At 37.7% G+C, this 26,130-nt stretch overlaps 1 protein-coding gene across 1 annotated transcript in view; it reads right to left on the bottom strand.

Moving 5' to 3' along the window:
• The window catches only part of CNTNAP4 (contactin associated protein family member 4), a 291,312-nt gene that overhangs the window by 53,310 nt on the left and 211,872 nt on the right, over positions 1 to 26,130 (bottom strand). The window contains exons 9-14 of the mRNA XM_075067493.1: positions 25,061 to 25,210; positions 20,292 to 20,463; positions 15,396 to 15,502; positions 10,868 to 10,987; positions 6,055 to 6,252; positions 5,895 to 5,952 (exon numbers count right to left, since the gene is read on the bottom strand). Coding sequence (XP_074923594.1) covers positions 5,895 to 5,952; positions 6,055 to 6,252; positions 10,868 to 10,987; positions 15,396 to 15,502; positions 20,292 to 20,463; positions 25,061 to 25,210 — 805 coding nt within the window. The remainder of the gene's footprint in view (positions 1 to 5,894; positions 5,953 to 6,054; positions 6,253 to 10,867; positions 10,988 to 15,395; positions 15,503 to 20,291; positions 20,464 to 25,060; positions 25,211 to 26,130) is intronic.

The following is a 26,130-nucleotide window of genomic DNA, read 5'->3' as shown; positions in this document are numbered from 1 at the left end:
AGATACTGGGCTAGATGGACCTTTGGTCTGACTCGGTACGGCCGTTCTTATGTTTTATGTTCTTATGTTCCTGCTCCTCCCAATTTCCCTCATCCAAACAAATTTCCAAGCATTATGGAAAAAAAATTAAAAAATGACCTCATTTATTTAAAAATGCTAACCAATTATTCATTTTAATATTTTATTATCAGGGATTAAATGATAGTCACAGCTTTTTGCTTAGATTAGTGGGAAAGAGATCTGGTAGCCCTTGCTCAGTCAGGCATGATATTAGAATCATTTATCTTAAGCAGTCCAGTTATGTACTTTTCTTTAAAATAGCACATGAAAAAAGAGATGCCATCACCCTAAAAATCAAGTTAATTTATACTCTGAGGCAAAGATCAATTTGAGATCATGGAAATACCAGTGAGGAAATGAGAAGAGTAAAGCGCATTATAAATGGATTCATTTCATCACTGAGAATACTAAACACACCTTTGCTGCATATTAAGCATCTGGCTTAGTACTACTGTGCGGTGAGAATCAGAAATGTCAGTAGTCATGAGTTAGATCATGCACAACAGCTGCAGAATTTATGTAGTCTGAGACTGTAGAAATCATGTTAATGGTTGTGCTACATAACCCAGTTGATGTATCCAGTGACTAAGAGCAAAGTGTTTCAGAGCCTACTATATCTCTGTGCAATGCATCCATTCAGCTTTGATTATAGTAAAATGATAGAGCTGGATGTCTTCTTAATTCTGCAGTACTGCACATTAAGTTTCAAGATGATGCCAAGTAACCAGAGCAGTAAAAGCACAAAATATACAGACAAAGATAATTGCTAATGGATATGAAGCATGAAGGTAATCCATCTTAAATGAGAGTGAAGAAAGGTGAAAGATTAAATGAATGCAAAGTCAGGGCATGAGAGGAAACAAATGCTGCCAAATGGTATGGTGCCTCATAGAGGCACTTGGTTTGTGTGCTGTTGAAGCTCTCAAGTTTTCAGCAGTGGGCCCACACCAAGAGGCTTGCACTTAACCCAGCTTCAACTTTACTTGCAACTGCCATGGCTTATTACAACTCACTGTTAGATAAGACCTCTGTTATGCTTACAATCTCTCAGCTCCTAAATATATTGACTGAATTCATTACCACACAACTGCTAGCCCAGCAGGCCTAAAAAACAGTGAGAACAGTTCCTAGAAAAGTCAGACATGCTCAGTGGCATCAATGTCCAGCATCAGTGTTTGTGTTTGCAGCACATCACACAAGGAAGGAAAGCTAGAGAAGGTTTATAAATTATTCATGAGACAGCACTTTAAAAAATACACAAAACAAAGCATACATATATAAAACCAGGATATTTCCCCTGTTTCAACAGCTCAGAAACTCTGGTCCTGTAGTTCTGAGTGAATATTCCTTCTCTTTAGCTGGGGACACTGGACTATTTTTAATAGCAATCCTGACACGTTTGTTTGGATATTAGCATGAGAGCAGTATAGCTACTAAAGGATCATAATGATTAGCTAGCTCTGCTCTGGCAGTGAATATTGTTAATCAAAGTGGTGGTGTGGGTAGGAAGGATTTGATGCAGCTTCTTCAAAATGAACACACAAAATTATTAGCATAGCAATTCTTCATTGGAATCATTTATATGCTCTACACAGTGAAGACAGAGTGCAATACATTCCTAAGATTTGTTCCAATAAAAATTACTTTTTATACTACGTCCCAAAATTATTTCACATAACTTTCACCAAATGCTGCACTTGTCAGACATGCCCAGTGGAGATTATGGATCACAGTAGTGAGAGGGATAAAATTATGTGGACAATTTGAGAATGTACTTATTTGAATTTCAAAGCCTTATATTGTATTGTGTTCATATTGTTCAATGAAAGAGAACATGCTATATTTTTCTGCAAGATGTTATTTGGATTTTGTTTAAATGTCAAGAATGATATAGTAGTTAGCTATATGTGACTGGATTCTTTTATTTGGTAATTCTAATGATCCAAGGAAATGCACATACAAAATGCGTTCTATCAGGGAATGAACAGTTGTGATCTTAAATAGGACAATGTTTGATAAAGAAGATCTTGCAAAATCATATTCAGAGTGCAATAAAAATAGCTAATTTGAGAAGATACATGCTAAAATTGCAACCATGTTGATTAATTTTGCCTCCCTAAAACTCACCCTGTATTTTCAGTTTGCTACAGAATTCTTCTTTGCTTCTCAACATATATTTCACTTGGGGAATGTATGATCCTCTCACAAGAGTCATTATCTTTGTGCTGTTCTGCAGTGGAAATATATGTGACAACAGAGGAGCGCTCTGTGGATAAGAATCCTGGGAATAAAAAGTCAAATGGAGCAAACAACTCCTACAAGAAGCTTCTTGAGACATCATAGAATATCAAGGTTGGAATAGACCTCAAGACGTCATCTAGTTCAACCCCCTGCTCAAAGCAGGGCCATTCCCCAGACAGATTTTTGCCCCAGATCCCTAAATGGCCCCCTCAAGGACTAAACTCACAATCCTGGGTTTAGCAGGCTAACGCTCAAACCACTGAGCTATCCCTCTATGTCAACCATAGCCAACAAAAAACTCAGTAGAAGTTTCAAAATGCAGTGGTTAGTCAGAGGAGGATGATCACATACCATTGTGGTGGCTGACTTGTGCTCCATCCTGCTACCACAGTCTTTAGGGACCATACTTTTCAAGAGTTTGGGGAGTTCTGCCTGTCTTGCACTAGAGAGTTAACATTCAGCAGTGGAAATCCTGGCTGATGGTATCTTTAGAGACATGCCAACACTTAGCAGCAGGTTGGTGACATATGAAATTAGTAGACAGTCTTCATTTAGTATCTAAACAAAACCATAGAATCCAAAGTCCTCTGAACTTGTAGGTTTTGAAATGTGATCCTGGATCTAAATGTAAATTTTGTTGCTCTCTCCTATATCTGTAATAGCCTGCACAAAACTGTGAACATGCCTGAACTTTGTTGGAGGTCTAAAGTCAGCAACAGGGGCAGTGCTGGTTTGCTTTCACCCCTTCCCCGGCATGCTGCATAATCCTATGGTAGCAGCTGCCACTCTCTGTATGTCCAGCTCTGAAGGCAGAGTGGCGAGAGTAACAGCTGTTGGCCAGGCACCCAGCTCAAGTAGCAGCACAGGAGTAAGCCTGGGTGGGGGACGGAGGTGTCGTAGAACAGCCTCTGACCCATGTCCCCGCCCACTGAGGTGCGCTGCCCAGGGCAGGCAGAGGATCTAGGGCTCCCCACAATGGCCTGACTGACCCATTGCAACCTGGGCTCTTGGGCCCTGTTCCCCACAGTTGTGGCTCCCAAAGGGCTCTGCCAGCCCCAGAACCAGTCCCCCCACCTGGGTGGCTTTTACTGCCTGCAAGCAGCTGGCACCATGCACTGCCCAGCTCTGACTTCCAGACTCTCACTTGGCCAAGGGGCAGGACCACGGGGGGCAGGAGCTGAGGCCCACCTCAGTCCTCTCCCTGCCGGAAAGTGGCTGGCACCGCCTAGTCATGGTCTCATTTCTAATTCTTTATGGTCACTAATTCTAATTCTTTATCACTAGAAATGGGCACAACTCAAAAGATGCAGAGTTTATTTAAGATAAGCATGTCAAAGTTTGTATGCTTATTTGATCTATCCAAATGTTGTGTGTCTATAAAACTAGAATGTATAGGTCTAGAGATAAGTCCTTAGCTCACCATCTGTTTGCCTTCTGCTAGAGAGTATATAGTTCAAACAATTTATATGCTGACAATCCCTGAGTTACACAGGGGGCTTGTGAGTTAGATTGACCTTCCCCACGCTTCTCTGAGTTCAGCTCAGGCAGATATGAAGATCTGGGCCCAAGACAACAGGTCTCCTCACTATATTTCTGTTACTTTCTGTTTCCTAGGAGATCAGAAATAAAAACAGTCTGCTCCATGAACGCAGAAGTCAGGGGAGGAAAAGTTAACATAACCCTTAAAAAAAAATTTAAAAAGTTGGGTTTGGGTTGGTTTCAAGGAAGGATGAAGTACAAATTGATGCTCATTTTTATGGAAGCTGTTAGTTCATCCCTAGTGTCTACATCACAAAAAACAACTATGACAACTGATACTTTTATTAGTAGTCTCAGCACAGAAATCAAAGACTGAATGGGCTTGGAGGCTGATCTACCTTCTCACCTGTAGAAATGTCATTTCCAGAACAGAGTGAAAGTGCATTGTGTAGAAACATGAGAAACTTTATCCGATATTGCTCTTGTTAGCACTGTTACAACTGATCTTAAAAAGCCCTACAAATTCTGCAGAACACTTTCTCACTGAGTTTTACTACTTCTAGCCTGAAAAGATTTAAAATGAGACAGGGTCTAATACAACCAAATGTTTTCACTGCATTAACTTGCTGATCAAACATATATATGTAACCCTCACCAACTCTGAATACTAATGTATAGAAACCTAGAGTCGCAGCAGGACTGTTCTTTTTCCTTCCTGTACCTGTCTTACAGTCTTGCATTTTTGCTCAGCAAACATGTCTAGCAAACACTTTCATCTCTCACAGTTGCTTTAAAATTGTCAGTTCTGAAGTGATTCTAATCCTAGCAATCCTAACTGAAATTTAAGTCAGACATTTGGGAAATCTAATTGGGCATGATCCTGCATTCAGTCCTTCAATATGATTTATTCCCCCTGAAGTCAGTGGGAATTATGCATATGTGTAAAGAGAGGGGCACTTTTTGGGTACTTTGATATCAGATTAGAAATGTTTGGCCATTTGGTCAAGAAGAGATTCTGACCTAATATAAGTTACTTCTTTGTATTGTAATCCCTGGTGATTACTGTAGTAGTATTCATATAAAACATATTGTGAGTCAGATGCTTGTATACCATGGAGTTGGGGCTCTGCATGTCAGAAAGGAGTTTGGGAGAGAGGGAGAGGTAGTGTCAGGGAAGCAACACTTTATGCAGTAGGCTCACCTGTAAGCCTGGTAGATTTCTGAGCAGCAAGAGAGTTGCAATGAGTTTCTGCTCATGAGAGTTAATACTACTCTCTGCAGAAATTCATTGCATTCCATAACCTCTGTGAAGGGAGGGTAGGATGCAGAGAGGAGAGCTAATGTCTGCTTAGCTCTTGACAGCCATTCTGCTAAGTGAAGTAGAGCTCACAGGGCACGGAGGAATGACCAGTTTTCTGCTGTAGCACCACTAAATCCCTCGATAAGAGAATGGCAAGTGTGGTCTGTGACATGAATCTTAGAATTTCTAGTGGAATATTCGCCTCTCACAGATTTTTGTGACAGAGGAGACAATTGAAGCTTGATTTACAACATTTACATATCAACAAAGGAACCAGGAATATAATCTTTCTTTTCAAGTTATTTTTTTTAATTCAGAATACATTCTCAAAATTAAAATCAACTGAATAGATTGCACTCTACCAGGTGAGAATTAAAATAAGACTTGAACACAACAATCTAGTTATGATATTTTGTTAAGATTTCTTTAACTACATCAGAAGGGCCTGTAATTTCCTTCATAAAGTAACTTTTTTCCTATCTTTTCAGCATTTTACTTTAGGTCTCCCCTGTGCTTGTGTATTTTGGACACTGGCATATTAATGTCTGCGATACTTTACCTCATGCCATTTGCAAATTCAACCACTACACAATGCACAGTATCTGAAAGACATCAGCTGATATTTATGCAGTGTATTGTGTTCCTTTTACCAAATGTTTGCGCAATATTTAACCATTTTTTGACTAAAATCTAAAAATCCCCTAGAGGCAGGTAAGGAAAGGCTTTGTTATAATTTCTATTAAATTGTAGATTTAAGGAAGACATTGGTTTTGAAAGTAGTTAATGCTTTGAATGAAGCTCATTATGAACTGACCTTGGTTTTTTTCTGGTTCGAATCCCACTCAACAACTTATAGATTTGGAATTTGTTTGCTAGATATTTAAGGATTTTACAAACTACAAATGCCATAACCTTTGCTAAATTAAATATCTATAGTATCATGAAACATAATAAAATTTGTCTGCTTTACTTACCTCGCTTATTTAAAAGCCTTGACTTCTTGCAGTGGTAAACAAGCTCCTGTTCACAGTGTTCTGCGTAGTTAATTGTAGCCTGAAGCTGTTCTAGGGTGGCAGTATATTTGAAGAACACAGCATGTGGGTTCTCTCGATTAGCATTTTTGACTCTGGTTAAATCCGTATTGTTGTGCTGTATAACTGTCCAAGTCGTATCTTACAAAATAAGGAGGGAAAAAGGTAATGCAGAATGTAAAATAGCTGCAAAAGTTAGCAATGGAAATAAAATGTGTAGTGAGGTACACCTGGGATTAATGTGAGTTTTCCTGTCTTTTTGGGGATGTGAAAAGGAACACAAAATGTCTGGGTAAAATGTTCTGCAATTAAGTACACTTGATAGGATATCAATATTCCTTTTTCTGAAACTTCTGTACTGTGCATTCTGTCCTGCACAATTACTAGTCAAAGAAAGTCTAGATAAAGAGAACCAAATATCTATTTTCCAAACAATACACAAACTCTAAGCTGAAATGTAATGGAGTAAAAATCACAGACCCTAAGCTAAAGTGTAATAAACTTTTCCTATGGTTATTTCTCCAAGGTATACCCTGTTTATAAATGGAGACCAAGTTATATCCAGGCTTTCATTATCTGCACAACATTTCACACTATTCTTTTGAATAACTGATTTTGTCTTAGAGAATTTATAGCAATGGCCAAAACTCACCTTTCCACTGCCCTATACAAAAAAACAATACCAGAAACAAAAATGGACAAACTGAATAAATCCAGGTGTTGTATTTATTGTGAAGCAGAGAGGAAGACTCTAGCCACCCCAAAATCAAATGATAACTATAATTTCTGACACGTGTGACTGCAATTAAAATATCATCCGTATTATCTACACAAATGTATGATGTGTACTGGGGCTGTTTTTAAAACACAAGAAGTCTTTCTTTCCTGACATTTATTGGGAAAATAAGTGTAAAACCTTAAGTAAAATAAAATAAAATATGTATTTAATTAATAACTAAATGATAATAATCATGATGATGATGTTCATAAACCAGGACATCATTGTGTTAAGTTCTGTACAAACACAAAACAAAAAGACAGCCTCTACCCCAAACAGTTTACAATCTATATAGCACTCACAATGGAATGGTAATTTTGGTGGTTAAGGAAGGTAGGTTCCAAACGATAGTGCCAATTCTGTCTTCTCACACGGGCATGAAAGAACCCAAACACCTTCAAATTAATTTGTTAGAACTAACAAAAAGACATCAAGCAATATAATTATTGGACTCAGGCACAAAGAGGGACCATATGTAGGAGCAGGAGAGTTTAGATATGGAGCTGAATTCCAACATCCCCTAAATTCAAAGGGGTTTGTAGCCGAAACACTTGAACTGGATAAATTATAATGTATCTTATGCAGGACTCTGCACAGTTTCATAAAGGAGGTAAGGTGACTGGAGAGCCGGAAGCAATGAAAGGGAATGAGCAGTGGTACTATGCACAACACAGCCTTTTTACTTGCATATTATTTATAGCTCCAGGACCAGACTTCATATGAACAAAGAATCATAGCAATTAGAGATGAAAAAGAACTATTAGCTTTGTCCTGTAATATGGACTCTTTCCAATTTGCACCCCTCTATTGTACAAAGGTGACAAATCGGGAACATCAAGAACATTCATACATATTCTTACATTAATCATTGTAAGACTGATTTCTAGTTTCACAACAGTTGTGGCAGGAAAACAGTTCTACTTAGAAATTGCAAAAGACATGGTAAAAGTTGCAGCAACTAAATTAAAGAACCTTAATGTTACAAGACAGATAGATTATAAAAGATATGATTTTATTATATTTATGGCAACAGGGTAATGCTCTGCTTTGCTTGTGCTTTGTGAAGTTAAAAAAGACAGTTTTCAGCCACACTGACAAAACACAAGGAACCCAAAGGGTCCAGCTGTCGATGACTATAGCACAGGTGATCAGGAAAGAAAGCTTTATACACACCACAAAATGTTAAGGATAATAGCAATCACTGTGCTTAGAGAGTGCAGACTCCCTCCTTAATGTTCCCCTAGGGATGGTAAATTGCTCTAAACGGGCTGGAGGTAATGCAGCACACTGTTCTGTCTACAGAATGATGCAGCTTGTACATTCCCTTCTGTGCACTGGGGAGAGACAGACTGGGATTGTGCCCTCAGCTGGCCCTATTAAGATCTGTACAATCTAACCCAAATATCTACAACTATTTTTTGAGAATGAAGATGAGTGAACTGGTTGCTTCTTAAATCTGATTTGTCTCAGTTGAGTCAAATTCAGAATCAGCAGTTCAGCAAACTGTTGGGACTTTATACTCAACTTAATTCTAGTAGACATTGGAAATGTTAATCACCCTCTGTCATTGCTGGCTTTGCACCTTCTGTAAGAGCTCATTTTTGTAGTCTTAACCATTTTGTTCACACTGAACATATTTGTAGGCTTCAATTCTCCTTGGGCTTCAATCAATATTTTCCTTCTAACTCTAACAGTTCTGCAGACCTGTGCCCCCTGTACTTTATTTCCTATATTTCTTGCAAACTGGGTATGTCTGACACTAAAGGGAATTTTAGAATAGAAAAACAACTAGCAATCACTTAGAGGATAAGCATGTAGCAAAAAGCCTATGGGAAGCATCCAAATGCCTACTAAACAAATATTGAACTTAAATTAATCTAGATATGCAGATTTATTACCAATATTTGTAAATGTTTTGCTAGAAGAAAGGAGTCACGCTAGTGCTGTTGGGAAACAGGGAGCTAAAAGTGAGAGCAAGTTCAGAGCTATTTTTCCTACACAGCTCATAGCAAATGGAAAGAATGAGAGAGAAACAAGGCAAATGTTACATCTACTTCCACATCCCCAGAAGGGGAGAAACTAAAAACAATATTTCTGAAAAAAGTTTTGTCATCTTGATTAGCTCTTTGGACCCAAGGCTTATGATTTTGAAATTGACCTCTAAGAATGAGAGAGGGTAAAGGAACCTCCCTCCCAGCTGCCAAAGAATAAAGCCACATGAATGTCAATAGCAAGGCAGCACTGCAAGAAATGTGGGCATCTGCCTTCACAGCCTCTGGTGGGAAAAGGGAATACCAGTCATGAGGAAACTGGGAAGAAGATAAATATAGTAGATTCATTCTGTCAGGCTGCATCTCTAGATGAGGAACTGATCAATGAGATTTGCTTAATGTGTTGAATAAAGAGTAACTAATAGAAGCACTAGCAGCTGTTCATGGATACACAAGGAAGGATAAATCAAACACTAAGGTGTACCTCGGAGAGTTGGTTTCCTCTTGATACTGTTTAAGGACACTGGAGTCTTTCTTCCATGTGCTTCTTCTTTGGTTCAACCTCATATTAATTAACAATGTAGCTAGCTCTCTCTGATGTCTTTTTTTTAGGGGCCAGATAGTTATATTGGTGATCTCACTAATTGTTAATCCAAAGTATGTTACCAATATCAGGTCGACCATTTTCTCAAAAAGTCAAAGCACAGTCTTTGTTTTTTCAGGCAGAGTTAGTGGCTGAGATTTTGAGTGTTATCTAAATCCCAGCCGCACTGAGATCAAAGGAAAGTTCACATTCACCTTCCATTATTTTGATGGAAGATACGTGTAAAGCCCCCTACAATGTTTTGAAAACCACAGCGAGTGGCTTTGCTTAGAGGTAGACTTCTATCAATCCTTCAAGAAATAAACAAGATTATTACAGATCAGTAAAATATCTCTGTATTTTCCTTCAGTGTAACTACATTCAAAGAATATCAGTATGGTTGAAAAATCAAGCACTCAAAGTTTCAATAGTACCAGAAATAAAGTCGCCCATGTAAACTCCTTAAAATTTAGGTTTTGTAAAAATATATTGTTATAAAACATAAGACCAAAATAAATGTTTCTAGTATTTTTTCCTATTGTTTCCAAAATAAACAGTTATTTTTTAATTAAAAGTTACCCTGAAATGCTTGTAACCCTAACACTGCAACACTGGGATAGTGCTGGAAAGACTTTATAGTGAAAATTGCTAGAAAATGACCACAAACATAAGTAAAATTAATTAAAACAAAAAGAACACAGCATAAAAATGAAAGGCATATTAGATTTTGAACTAATTCAGCATCTACAATCTATGGTTAATTGCAGGCACACATAGCAGTAGGCACAATTAAGATCAATTGGATGTCTAAATACCTTACTGATCCACTTATTGGGGTTGCAAATAACAGGGTGCAAAAAATAAGGCCATATTTTGAAAATGAGACTATATGAGTCCAATTAGTTAAACCAGATCTACCCAGACCAATTACAAATAATACACAATTCAAAAGAGAAGGTTTAAATATCAGTATTTGTCCCACCAACTGAAGGTCAACTCTGAATTACAATCTTTCATAAGGGTCGGGGAGGGGAAAAATCAATAATTTTCCTTCAAAAATTCACTTATATCTCAGTTTCTTAAATGCCTGCAGAGAAGTAAGATCTAACTTCATGAAACCAAAACTGTGCAGAAAATGAACTAGTCTGAAATCCTACACAAATAGGGCATATGTCCCATTTATGCAGAGCACAACAGGAACCCAGTCTTAGCTTCACAGTCTGAGTCTTATTATTCTAATTTCTCTGGTTAATTCTTTGTCAAATATTCTGAGCAGAGGAGTCACCTTCATTTTGCTGTATACATGTATATTAAACTCTTGAGATACAAAACTTTCTACTTTGCTTCGATATAATGAGCATGCATACAATCCCAGCTGTGAGTTAAGGAAGTTTATGATCTCACCTGTCATATTGCAGTATATAAGAAAGGGTCCCAAGGGGCCACTTCCATCTGAATCGATATAGTAAAAGCCTGAAGTGTTCCCTATATGCTTATAGGCTTCACATGATTGCTCATAGATGGCTGTAAAAGAACATCTTCCATCACAAATGTAATGGCATCATTTTACCTTTTATTTGGGGCAAGGAAAAAATGTGGGAAGTTGAACAATATGACATGCATTCAAAGGTGAGGAAAACAGGGAAGTCACAGTAAAACACACTACTATTATTTGCATCAGTAAATAGAATTTCATTTCACTGGGGAAAAAATCTGAATGGGTGTTTTTATGGATTTGCTTTTTGCCTCCTAAATTAAGGGTCTTAGGGAGGGACAAATGGCTATGAAAACCAGTCATTTAAGGTCAAAATGAGTAATAGTTAGCAACTGGCTAGATTATAAGGAATTTGGAAACTGAACATTAACCTTTTCAATTTAATCAGATCACCTTACAATTTGGCAGTGGTATAGTATTTCCAGCAATTCCAGCTGAAGTATTTATTTCGTAACATTTTTACTCATGCTTTTGGCTGCTGGGAAGATCTTGTTTCTTCCTCAGTTTTTTCAGTATCAGGGCAAGTCTGCAGTCCAAGACTAAATAAGCAGCACAGAGAAAATTTTGTCTCTTCAATCCCATATAATATTGAATCTACACTACTCAAGAGTTAGCAATCTGAGAAGGCTTTATATGACCAAACCTTTAGAAACTGGGCTCATGAATCCAGCTCTATAATTAAATGGCAACAAACTACTAAGTAAAATAATATTGCTGGGTAATAATTGCACATCTGAAGTGCATCAATTAAACCTTCTTAAATTATCCATTGCTATCTAGTACAGTTGTCCAATTTACTGTTTGTTTTTTAACTTGAATTTACTTTGCAGAAAGAACATTTCCTTAACAAACAAAGATACAAGGTGGATGAGGTGGTATCTTTTATTGGACCAACTTCTGTTGATGAGAGAAACAAGCTTCTACTCTTGCACAGAGCTGTTCGATTGTGAAGAAGAGCTATCCGTAAGCAGGAAAGCTTTTCTCTCTCACCAGCAGAAACGGGTCCAATAAGAGATATTACCTCACTCACCTTGTCTCTCTAATATCTTGCAACCAACATGGCTGCAACAACACTGTATACTTTAAAAAAAGACATTTCTAAAAAGAATACACAAAATAAAACAAAAACAAAGAACATACACTTTTCAATTTCCTGTATAAATGGGAACGCATCACAGTATGAATTATGAACACTGAAGGAGGCTTTTATCCAAAACATTTGTCTATTTAAGCTCAATTTATTCAGATTTACCACTGGGTATATTATTACACAAAATAAGGTAACATTCTTGAAAAGTGCTAGGACTGATTGCACTGTAGCTAAAATCTAATGTTAATCCACAGAGCAGGTTCAGCAAAGGCAGAAACAACGTAAATTTCTGGGATGTCTGATCCCTGAATTGGTATAGAAAGCTGCTAGGCCAATCTACTTGTCTATTTGGTCTTTTGCACCTCTATCAAGTAGGCTTCCACAATGTAAATTGTGATGGTAGTTCTGTGATATACAGATCTATCTGGTACGACAGTCTGAGAATACTAATTTTAAGGCTGCCTAAACTGCTTCATGTTGGAACAACTTTCAGGGCCTGATTCAACTCCCATTAAAGCTAATGAAAAAGCTCCAAACAAAGAACCTGGGGTTAGGCGAGTGCCATTTTTTTTCCAGTTCTTTTGCTGATGCATTACAATATGTCAGCCATATTGAATTGGGTCCATAATACTGAATTATAAAGTAAGGAAAATAAACATCCTCATTAGCTAAAGATTACTAAATGGACCATTTTTGCCACTGCTGGAAATCCAGTAGGCAAGTTTCAAATTATAGCTCCTTAGGGTAAAGAGCCTTAAATCAATTCTCAGTATAAAGTAAAAGGATAAAAGTACTATAGAGACTGTATAAAATAGCATATCATCACATCCATTTTGAATTTTATACTAGTAGTGACAGCATGGGAAATTATAATTCCTCTAAAGCAGATTTTGGGAGTATGGTTTCATGTTTCACAGTGTTGCCACTGATCAAGAACTCATTGCTAGGCCTATTACATCAAGAGTCTCAATGTTTATTCAATAACTAAACAACCATATTATCTTTTTCTGTAATTGCACAGAACTCCCATTGAAGTCAATGAGAATGTAGTTCATAGAATAAGGGAAGGATACGGCCCTTAACTTTGAGACTATTGACAGAACAGCAACATAAGACTATACAGTTGGAACCATTACTAAACTACTGTAAACAAATGTAAAGAGACAGAATGTTATACTGCTGCAACCACTATATCACATCTACTGTATACTTCACAGGGCTTTCTTATTATTAATAAAAAGAACTATACCTATTTTTCAACATTAAAAAATTGAGCAGGGAGACTTTCATCTACCTTATGGGCTCTTGATGAAAATTTAGAAAACGGAGTCCAACCATTTTTTCACACCCTTCATCGATTGATTAAGTAGATAATTTATAAAAAAAATTATGATGCTTAGTCTTGTCATCCTCTAATAGAATACAACAGGAACAGCTCACAGTGATCTTTGAAAAGCCTGTACCATCAATGTTCTTCCCTTGCTGTAAAAATTTTACCTTATCTATAAATCTTGAAAGGCTAGCTACCAATTCATCTGGAGTTCAGATGGCACAGAAACAGTAATAATTGTAGGCAGTATTTATAAAGCTTTGCATTCAATGTAAATAAGTAGTTTTTCCAAAGTCTGAAATTTTTCAAAACAGACCAGGAGCCTACCCTCCACATGATTCCCAAAAGGAGTTTTGAGGGCAAACAACTTAACTTGTTTTCAGAGAGAGAGAGAGAGAGAGAGAGAGAGGGATGGACAAATTTATGAGTACAACTGTATGATCAAGTTGTTTGTGGCAGTAGCGGGCTTGGCTCAACAGCCTTGGGACTCATTCACGGTTTATGTCTTATGTTCCTAAAGCTCATGCTTCAGGGTTTCAGCTGGCCACTGGCATATGTTAGGAAGAGATTTCTCCCCAACACAGTAAATTCTGGCAGGCTTTTTGGATGGCCATGGCTGGAGATGGGACACTGGGAGTGGGGGTCAGAGCTCTGAGGTAGCACTTGGCTTGGCTGGCTGGGTTTTGCTCACATGCTCAGGGTGTAACTGATTGTAATATGTGGGGCTGGGGAGAAATATTCCCCCAGGTCAGATTGGAAGTGACTTTCGCAAAGTTTTGCCTTCCAGTATATGAGTGTGGCTCACTTGTCAGCATTATCTGGGTATATTTCACTTAATCATTTCCCTGCCATTGCAGAAGAATCGAGCACTGGTGCACCTCGGTCCCTCCTATTTTGTGCCAGTGGCACATAATAGGCTAAGTCTCCTATGAGCTACAATACTTCAGTCTAATTTCGGTTGCTGGTTTTAATGTGTGGGTGTTGGTAGTCTGTGTTGTTACAGGAGATCAAACTAGATGACCAAGTGGTCCCTTCTGGCCTTAAACTCTATGAAAGTCATGACTATTTTGCGACAGGGATTGTATAAATTGTGTGAAGATGGGTTTGTTTTAACCACACTTTTTTTCTTTTGGCTATAATACTGTATAGTCTTTTTGGTATTTTTTAAATTTCTTTGATAGTGCTTTAGACAGATTTTTTTCAAGTATACACGCTGAGAACCGGAGACTAATGACTTTCCTTAATAAACTATCCCAGTAAACAGAAAAAAACTAATGGGCTTCATGCTCATCTCACATATCCCAGTGTAAATCTAAATCACCTCCTGGGAAATCACTGAAGTCATATTAAATTAGTGAAAGTAAGACAAGAATCCGACCACAGGTGTGAAACTCATTCAGTTATATTTATGTTTAGGCTGATATTTTCTGAAGTTCTCCCTTATATAGGCTAATCCTGAAAGGACTGCATGTGCAAAACTCCTACAGATGAGTGAAAGGTCAGTGATGTGCCTGCTAGATTGGGTTTACAGGGCCTTATTATCTGTTCACATACACCAGATTTATCCTACTGTCACTCCCTTGAAGTTATTCCTTGAAAATTACTCAAGTATATGTTAAAGTTTAAGTATATGCTAAAACCCACCGACTTCAAAGTTAAGCATGTGCTTAGTCTTTCTCTGAATAGCACTGAAGTTAAGTACATACCTATATGATTTGATAAATTATAGCCTTATACCAGTATGAGAGGAGAATCAGGTCCTCAGTAAGTAAATCATGAAATCTAAGAACTAAGGGAGAAATATTCCAAGACACATAAGGGATTTAGGACCACAAGTCCCACTGACTTGCAATAGGACTTGTGCTCCTTAATCCTTTAGACAATTTTGAGACTCTTTCCTTGAATCAACCCTTTGTGAATATTAACAAAACTGACATGCCTTTTAATAGAAAATTGTTTCTTGTAGCAGTAAAATAACTCATAACTAAAACAGTATAAGAAAGTGTCTTAGGCTTACAGGAATGGCAAGTAGCCCCCATGTAACCTGTATTTGTACAGTTGCAGTAGAAGCTGTTCCAGGCCTGTGTGCATTCGCCGCCATGTTCACAATAATTAGGCAAACATCTAAAAGGACAAAAAGAAACATTTTCACCTTAGTGCAACTACGTGACATTTACAGTAACCATAGTTACTACAGCATGAAGGTGGTCTTTATGACACTGATAATAACCGAGGTGCAAAGGCGGATGTTGTATATATAGGTCAGAGACCTGCAATGAAAATACATAACTCTTGTAGCCATCTTGCAGGAAGATATCAATTGGACTGAAAGAAAGCTGGGGAAAAGGAATGTCCCCTTTATCTTCCCTGACTAGACCTAGTGTCTGCTCCTAAGGCTGCTAATGATGCAATAAAAACATGAAACATATCAACAACAAAATTAAACATATATAATTTTCATTGTGGCTGCCGGCAATGAAAGTATAGTACCGATTGATACACCAATAATAAATTAACATTGATAATTCACTGGGAAATTTTGTAACAGCTGAATCTTCTTCCATAAGATCTTTCATAACAATAATTCTGTGGATCATTGTTCCTATTATATGACCATGAGACGTATAAAATACTTCTCTTTTCAGTAAACTATAGGAATGGGTAGTGGTCGCCATCAGAAAATAAATATTTACAGACTGTTATCATACATTAGTATCTGAGATACTTGAGTTATTTCCTAGTTTAAGTACAGGCAAACATTTAAGTATCTCAGATCCTACAGTGAGGTAACTATGGATGAGTCCAGACTGTTAATTGTGCTTTCAGTTGCATGAGTGAAAATCTGGAAAAACTCCATTATTTCAGTGGAATTACTTTTGATTTACAATGGTGTACCTAAGAAGAAAATTTAGTCATAACTTTTCAATGGTGAAAACTGCATGACTATCCCTAAGTATAAAGTACAAACTACTACATGATTTGCAACAACAGCAGCTTCCTAGAAAGACAGTGTCACTGATCAAGATAGTGTATGACATTTCCAAATGCTGTGTAAGGACAGAAAGTAGAGAGACTATTTGGTTTGATATTGTTACTCAAGTGCAGCAGGAATGCATTTTAGCATCCCTACTTTTCTGCAACATCAAAGGAAAATACAGGAGTTATGTGGAGTGGAGGAAAATGTCAAGATTTTGTTTTTGCAGATGACATGGTTTGATTGGACAAAGAAGGCAATGCTATGACAAAGATTGCTAACAGTGTCAAATGTGAGGCTGCCAAAGTTAGATTAAGAATCAGCAAAAAAAAAATAGTGTCATGATCATTGAAAGAGACGTTGGCAATGATGGTGCATATGTGATAGATAGCAAAGAAGGTGGCATGGTTAACAAGACTGTGTATCTTGGAAACATAATCAGAGCTGATGGTTAATTCTATAAAGAGGCAGAAGCAAGAATTGGTAGGTCCCCACAAGAACCAAGATAAATTTATACAATGTCATCGTGACACTCGTAGTGTTATGCACTTCTGGAACTTGCATAGTGCTAGAAGCTCACAACAGAAAACAATACATTCTATCAGAGATGTTGGTGAAAAACAGTTGGTGTCCGCTGGTGGGCTAAAGTAATCAATACTGATATGTTACAGAGGACTAGTCAATAGACTGTAGAGACAATGACTCAAGAAAGAAGGCTGAAGTGGTTTGGATATGTCGTACAGATGTCAAAAAACATTCCTTGACAAGCCCTTGACTGGATATCACCTGCTGAAATGTGGAAAAGAAGACAGTGGATGACATGACATGCTGCTGCCATAGAAACAGACTATGATGGAGCAAGAAACAGCACTAGAGAGACAGAAGTGGATTCTGGTTTGCCTCCTGTGTCAGTAGGCATGGGGATGTCTAATCTACTCTTTCCCCCAGTCTGTCCATGCATTGCAGGAAAAGAGCAAATGGCTTGTCAGATCTGGAGTGTGAGAACCTGTTGCTATAACAACAAGAATAACACTCCTATGCTTTGGCAATTAAGGGGCAGTGGAGATAGACATGGGAGGGAATGAGAAAGAGGGAGAAGTTACAGAACAGAAAGAATGGAAGAGCAGAGGTAATGAATGAAGTAACATTGGATAGAGAGAGTGAGGAAAGGGACAAAATGAAGAGAAAAAGCGGAGAGTGAAAAAAGAAAGGAGATAGCAGGTAAAAAGCGAAACAATTTGGATGGAAATTATACCCTCCCTTGTATTCCATAGCCATCAGGGTCCAACAATTCAGAGGGTGAATCCTGACCCCACTGAAGTCAATGTGAGTTTTGCCCTTGACTTCAGTGGAGCCATAAGTGTACATTTACACTGCAGAGAAAGAAACACACCAGTCTAGACACTTGGGCTGGAACCTGGGCTCTGAGACCCAGAAGGAGAGTGTGGCTCAGAGCCCAGGCTCCAGCCCAAGCCTGAATGTCAACACTGCTATTTTTTGTTTGTGGCCCAAGCCCTCTGAGCCCAAGTCAGCTGACCTGGGCTCAGAGATTCAGTGCCACAGGTGTTTTTATTGTAGTGTAGACATATCCTGAGTGTGCCTGTCCCTCACTCTAGCGCTGGAAATTTGAGAGGTAGGATTAATGTTCTATATGGAATAAACTACCAAGGGCAGAAATAGAAGTTATAACTAAGGCTATGATTTAGTCATGGGTATTTTTAGTAAAAGTCATGGAGAAGTCACGGGGCTCCAGAGCCATGCCAGCAGAGGCCAGTGTGGCTGTTCCCTGGGGTCAGCCACACTGGCCACTGCAGAAGTCACATAGGTTGCGGAAAGTCACAGAATCTGTGACTTCCATGACATACATGGAGCCCTAGTTATAACTATACATTGTTTCAAAAAGGCATCAGACCAGTATTTGTGTGTTTACCAATTCTAACGTAATTCAAATGATAGAGTTTTAAACAGACTGTCTTGCATTCTTCCATCTTTGAATTTTTCCTCTCTGTAAGTTTATTTGTAAAATTAGGAAAAGGACTACAAGACTAAAAGAGCAAACTCCTTTCTTATTATCAAAAGGTAGAAATGATACTAGTAGTGACATCAGAATGGATTAAAACTGAACCCTCTTAAAAAGATGGGAAGCAATTTGTAGAAATGTATACACTTGCTCAGTTCTGAACCTACTGTGAGAGACCCAAACCAGTGGGGTACAGGAGCCTGGTCGAGGGCAAATATACTGGTCACTGGATGAGTAGTTTTCTGTTCCCTGAGTGACCAGAGCAGGGGCTGTACTAGAGTAATCAGGAACCTGCTAGAACCAATTAAGGCAGACAGGCTGATTAGAACACCTGCAGCTAATCAAGGCAGGCTAATCAGGGCACCTAAGTTTAAAAAGGAGCTCACTCCAGTCAGGGAGGGAGGGAGCCAGAGAGGAAGTGGATGTGAGGAGCTGGGAGCAAGAGGCACAAGGAGCTGAGAGTGAGAGGGTGTGCTGCTGGAGGACTAAGGAGTACAAGCGTTATCAGACACCAGGAGGAAGGTCCTGGTGAGGATAAAGAAGGTGTTTGGAGGAGGCCATGGGAAAGTAGCCCAGGGAGTTGTAGCTGTCATGCAGCTGTTACAGGAGGCACTATAGACAGCTGCAATCCACAGGGCCCTGGGCTGGAACCTGGAGAGGAGGGCAGGCCCAGGTTCCCCCCAAACCTTCCAATTCCTGATCAGACACAAGAAGAGTTGACCCAGACTGTTGGGAAGATCACTGAGGTGAGCAAATCTGCCAATAAGTGCAGGACTCACCAAGGTAGAGGGGGAACTTTGTCACACTACCCTGAACAGATTGTCAGCTATGATGAATCATAGCTAATGTAAGTTTATGATAAACTACAGTACTCTAGGGCAGTGGTTCTCAATCAGGGGTACATGTAACCTGTGGGGGTACTCAGAGGTCTTCCAGGTGGTACATCAACTCATCTAGATATTTGCCTAGTTTTAAAACAGGCTATATAAAAAGCACTAGCAAAGTCAATATAAAGTAAATTTTCATAGACAATGATTTGTTTACACTGCTCTGTTTACTATACACTGAAATGTAAGTACAATATTTATATTCCAGTTGATTTATTTTATAATTATATGGTACAAATGAGGAAGTAAGCAATTTTTCAGTAACAATGTGATATGATACTTTTGTATGTTCATATCTGATTTTGTGTGTGTTTAGGTGAGGTGAAATTTGGGGGTACACAAGACAAATCAGACTCTGGAAAGGGGTACAGTAGTTTGGAAATGTTGAGAGTTTACTCCCTAGAGCAGTGGCTGACACTACTAATTTCATATATTAATGTTCTGAGAAAAAAATAAAAAAACCCCAAGTTTTATATGACCTGCATATACGTATCTGTTTACTTAAAATTAGAAGGGGGAAACATTTTTGTTATTTTTCATTATTATGCAAACTGAAAACATCAATCACCATTAGCTTTATTCCACTCCAAATTTGCAGATTTATGGTGAATTCCCTCAGCCTCTAAAAAGGACCTTTCCCATTTTCACAATTCCCTGCAAGGAACAAATACAATAGGCTACACATTACTTTTTTAAAAAGCACTCCACTGCAATTCTCAATGAGGACAGCACTAGGAGTTTCAGTTACAGAAAGGAAGTTGTTTATTCTATAAATTTATAAGATTTTACAATAAGTCAAAACCACAACAAATGGTTCTTAACTATATTTACTGTAATTTTATTTGTAAGTACTGACAATACAATTGAAAAGATCTTTTCTTCATTGTAATGAGTACATTGCAATTGTTCTAGACTTTAGGTCATATGTGGAAGAGTCAATCTTCTATTTTCTGAAAGCTCTATTCTTGAACTCCAGGTAAGTATGAAAACAACTCATTCATAAATAAATAAAAATAAATAGAATTTCCTTACCTGTCTATAATACCACACAAGTCTATCTGAAGGTTACTGAAGTTACCAAGGGAATTTTCCTGTAGTGAAATTAGATCCACTGCTTTGCTGCCAATGGTAATAAGTCTCACACATCCTTGAAAACCAGCACATGGACTTTTACATTCAGAGCTGTTGCCATTGTTAGGACAACCTGAAACAAAAACAAAAATAACTGATTTTGGAAAAGATTCATCTTACAAAATCAATTTGTATATTTCAATCCATACTCTAAAAGCAGATTGAAAGCTGCTGATTTCCTGTCTCTGGGGGCTTTGTGGGGAGAGTTTAGCCAAGATCTCCTTTGAATGATGACTTTGAACCTCTTGGTCTTGTAGTATAACACTATAATTCTCTTTTTGTTCCTGTGTACTATGTGATTTTTATAAGGAATTACATCAAAGAACTGGGGTAAAAATAACCCAAACATCAAAACCTAAATTCAGATGAGGTTTATCTTTACAGAAGTAAGCTGTTCACAAACACACTGGTGTTATCAGTCAAAATATTCAGTGAGTGTGACTTGGAAAAATAACTTATTTTATAACTCTTACACAATCCAAGTTAAAATAAAAATAAAAGGAGCTACTGAACATACTGATGTTTATTTATTATTGTACTTTTTGTTTTGGTAATTTTTAAAAGCTACACATATATATTATCTTTGAACACACAAATATAATGCCAGTAAAATATACAAATGAAGTCCTTTGAAAGAAACCAGATCAGCAGGGATATTGTGAAAATGTTGCTGCAGGGGAAGAAAAGGATATAATGAATAGATCATAGTAAATGAATACTATATATAAATCAGTTATCTACTGTAGTATTCAGGTTGTTTTTGGAGAGAAGGGAACTTCCATTTAGGACTCATTCACTTTGCTATACAAAGCAGTAATAGGTTCTTGAGCAGCTACATGACAAAATATGCCTCCAATTTATTTGTTTGTTGGCTTTCTTCCAGAGGTCAACTTTACAAAAGGAACGATGAACAGGGATGCTACTTTGTTCTTAATCAAATAATATAGCCTCCTGGGTGAGATCCGTCAAAGAGCTTCTTGTCTCCTAATGTTTGCATGCAATGACTTAAAGACACTTCCACATTCCATTGAGCTATTAGGTATTTTCTAAATCCTGCAACAGGATGGTGGCATTTATTCTATGGGAAAATGAAAACTAAGGAATACATTGAAGTGAGGGAAAAATAGCACTGAAAGCCTGGAGAGATTTTCAAAAAGTACTGTATACTACAGAACATGAAGGAAAACAAGAGCTTCTCCTTCGGCAAGGCATTGGACTCCCTTAACTTTTAATGTTTTGTATAGGAGTTGAATGTGCTTAGGACTTCATCAGTACTGGAACCTAAGAATTACATTTTAAACATATACTACTCAGTGGAACTAAAGATTTTATACATGAAAAAAAATAACCCATTTTGTCCTAATTCACATCCTTGCATGTCAATGGATTTGCAAGAGTCCAAGGGAGGGCAAAATTAACCCCCCAGAACCTTAAAGATCTATTTTATTGTAATAAATAAAATATTATGAGTAAAATAATAACCCACGAGAACCTTAAAGATCTGTTTTATTAAACAGGTTTTATGTAACTTGTGGCAAGACAATCACTAATTGAATATTTACAATTAATTGTGCATTTTTAAAAGAACTAGCTCACAGATCATTAGAAGTTTAATTAATTTTGCAATTACTTCTTTTCCTCATAGCATTCTGAAGTTCTACTATTTTCTCCAGAATAAATTTAATCCAGTCTCATATTCTTTCATAACCTTTTGTCTTTTGAAATATTTTGACTTCTCATCATTCTATTAGTAAAGAATAAATATTTTACATTAATGTTAATGAAAGTGGTCTTCAGGCTTGTGGTCAGCATTCAAAGTAATATATCAAAGTGAAAGCAATAATTCCATAAATCATACAATGTTCACCCAGTATGAGTATGTATTTTTTATTAATTTCTCTTTGCCCTTACTGTTGCCAATCACTACTACCATTTCCAAGTACAAGAACTGGAATATTTGGCATTTTCTTGACTCCTGTGTGATCTGTGCTAGTGTTTGCCGACAAACCTAAAGAATTTCCAAACGAATTAAACAGATTCTTAGCAAAGATTAAATCTCTCTCTAATATTTTGTATTCCCAATGAAAATACATTCTTCTACTGGAATGCTTCTCTTCATATTTATGCAGGTGTACAGAGACACACTACATATTTCAACAAATTCCGACATGACATGACAAAAAGAAAAGGTGTTCCAAACTCCGTTGATTTTCATCAGCTATTTCCCAAGTTTGGATGATATTGTACAGACTGCTGACTTGATCATAAAGCTGTACTCAGAGAAGCTGAGGGGTGGTTAGTCAATTAGAGATTTCAGTGGTTTTGGCATTAATTTTATCCCCAAAAGATGCACTGAAGTGTTCTGTTGTACAGCTTAATTGGTTATGTCATTTTTTACAACTGCCCATGTCCCTTCTGACGTGTACACCTGTGCTATTAGCTCTGCAGTGTTCACTGGTGCAAAGCACATAATCAGAGATGTGAGAGCCAAGAACCGTGCAGAAAATACAAACATGAAACAAGATTTTCCCCTTGTTTAAACAAAAATATAACAGATATTATCAATCTCTGTCTCTTTATTTAGTTTTTTATATGGTGGACCTCACACCTTGGTATCCGAAGAAGCCTTCATATTAATCTAAGTCACTTTTGAAAATGGGAAGTAGGTCCTTCTAAAAATGTTGCCCATGATGATCATTATTATCCCTTCCGGCTTTAGAATCTATGAAACTTGTATTTACAGCAATTAGCCATTTAAATAGTTACAGTGAGTTTTGCAATTCCTAGATTCATGGATTATAAAGCCAAAGAGATCACTGTGATCATCTAGTCTGACATCTTCTATAACACAGGCTACAAATCTCCCCTGAATTAATTATCATTTGAACTAGAGTGCCTTTTAGGGAAAAAAAACAAAAACACATCCTATATATTGATTTTAAAACTTCCAGGATGAAAAATCCACAAGAGAAATCATCATATAAGTACAGAGAATATTGCAAATACCACAACTACTATATACATAGTAAAAGACAAGTTTTTAAAGGTGCCAACTACACAATGAATATACATAATCTTCCAGGGGATAGTTCCACTAGTAAGTAAGTATGCGTTTCAACTAAGAAATTAAAGTACAACTTACTGCTGAAGCAAACAGAACTGCCAATAATTAATTATTTTTCAAATGCTCTCAAATCTTCAAGATTCCACAAACTTCAGTACAGCCGTACACATTACTTACCACCTAAGTGAGAGTGCAGCAATGAAAATTAACACCTGCAGATAATAGCCATTACTGTATCTCAACATCATAATAATTAGGAGCAGTAAAAGATGCTGTAGTAAACCCAGGCTTAATTCTTTCCTGTGACAGAGCTCCTCTTCGCATGTTTAGGTGGGTGGGGATAAAACTTCCTGATTCTTAGGGCCAACCACAGCCCTAATTGTTATAACAGTGCAATATAGGGCACTATATTTTCAAAAGTGCCTAATGAGTTTGGGTTCCCAGACTGAGTTTTAGAGAGTGCTGAGCAGCCACATTTGAAAGTCAGGCCTCTTTAAGGAGACTCAAGTTGAGAAAATGAAACTTAAGGTAAGCCAAATCATTAGGCACATTTGAAAATGTAGGCTATGAACAACAAGCATTGTTTTTTCATAGGTGTCGCAGCCTAAGCCTATGCTCAAACATGGCGTCTGTATGGCCAATTGTAGGTCAAAAGGTCACATTGGTACCGTGTGCAACACCGTAGTGCGGTGTGCTACATTATAGTGGCGTGTGCATTTTCCCGCCTTTTTGCCTGGTCACCTAGGGGTCAGGCTAATGCCTTGTGCAAAAATACCAGCCTGTCGTGTGCATAAAGGTAGTGTGCCATGTGCAGATCCTGCTTATGTGGAGGGCTCCAGCTCTTAACCTGAAAGGCAAAGGAGCTGGGAACCAATCAGATGCTGACATGAGTAAGAGAGCTTTCGAATAAAACCATGTCTCGCACCAAGATCTGCAGGAGTATCCGCATGTTAGCTGGAAGGCCTGGATACCCCTTCCAGCTAGAAGGGTCTCCTGCGGATTTTGCCAGCTCGTGTCGTGTCATGTTAGGATTATTTCCCGCCAATTCATCATGCCCTTGGTGTCTGTACTACTGGTCAGCTGCGCCTGGAGTGTAGTATTTGCATTCTAATTTCTGTGAACATTCTGTTTGCTTAGCCTCTTCTCTTTTTCCCTCCCTTTGGTACAGAACTGTACATATTATTGTTGTTTGGTGCAAAGTTGTGTATATAGTATATGAGAGTTAAATTGTTGTATTAATTGCTATTGTGGTTAATTGTTGTATTTTACAGTATTTGGTTAATGTGCGCACAGTTTATTTAGTTTTTGTGTATCTGTTCTGGATTTTAGGAAGCAGTTAATTATGGATTGTTTGATTTCTTGTTGTTGGATGTAAATAGATTGTTTCAAGTTGTGTGTAGATTCTTGTTCTGATAGTATTGCTAGTTGGTAAAAGCGCTCCTCCCCAGCCCAAGTTATAATTTATCCCATTAATAAACGGCCACCTGGTTTGAACTTTCAGTCTGTCACGTTTTGATTTTCCTCACTTGATCAAAAACTTACTCGAACCTGCATTGGTCTCGGACAATAGGCTGTTATAAATATAAACAGAAATAGCATTTTTCACCTCCAAAGTAGTAGGTGTCTCCTGAATAAATATGTGTAGGTACAGCAGCATGAGCAGATGAGGTTACGTCATTGTCCACCATTAGGTTCATACGACTTCGTTTGGCAGACAAGGAAACTGAATGCCACTGGCCATTATTTAATCCCACACCTAGGAGAAAAAACAAGAGTAAGCGGAAACACCTACAAGTACTATTTGTTAAAATAGTTGATCTTCATAGGTTTTAAATGGAAAGAATATGATCAGCATTTAATAAACTACAGTTACTCAGATATACAAAGAAAGAAAAAAGAAAGAGGGGATATCACTATATCATGTGAAAACATAGAACCTTCTTCCATTCCTTTTCCTTGCTTTTGATAGTTAAAATACCATCCCTGGATGGCAAGTGATGTTTCTAATTATCAATAATACATCTCTTTAAAGTTAGTGCCTATTTTTGTGTCCTAACTGAGTAGGGGCTTCTGAAAAGAAGCACACAGATGCTTTATACAATTTCAAATTAAGATTCCACAGACTCTGCAGCTCACAGAACACAGCAAGCAGCTTCTCTAACCATGACTAAATGAACTCTTCAGTAAAACTCCCAACCTCAAATGAACTCCCATGATCCAGCTGCTATACTTAATACTCTAACAGAAAAACCTGGCATGCATAATGGAATGAATTCTCCATAAACACTACACCAATAGAAAATGCCCCCTCTCAGTCTAAGAAAGTTACAGTTAAGACATAATCATGGTGTCTGATACAGTACTTTACAGATGGCACACAACATTATGGCCGCTATTACTAGGACATTATTTAATCTTTGAAAATCAAATGTAGCCATTACCTGGAAACCCACAATAATATGAAAATGTTGTAAATGCTCGGATTACTAATGCAACTGTCATGTCAATGTTACATTATTTATTTTTGTTGGGTTGTCTGTTTTATAGGGACTTTGGGGAAGACGTCTTGAGGTTGTTTACCAGGAGTTTAGGCATATAAGACCAGTTGATATTAACTAGAGTTGTATAGGTGAATATATCAGGTAACAAACTAAAGCCTCCATGCACATGCTTAAG

This window comes from Chelonoidis abingdonii, chromosome 6, assembly GCF_003597395.2.
Source record: "Chelonoidis abingdonii isolate Lonesome George chromosome 6, CheloAbing_2.0, whole genome shotgun sequence".
Lineage (NCBI taxonomy): Eukaryota > Metazoa > Chordata > Testudines > Testudinidae > Chelonoidis > Chelonoidis abingdonii.
This window is presented reverse-complemented; position numbering and strand designations above follow the sequence as displayed.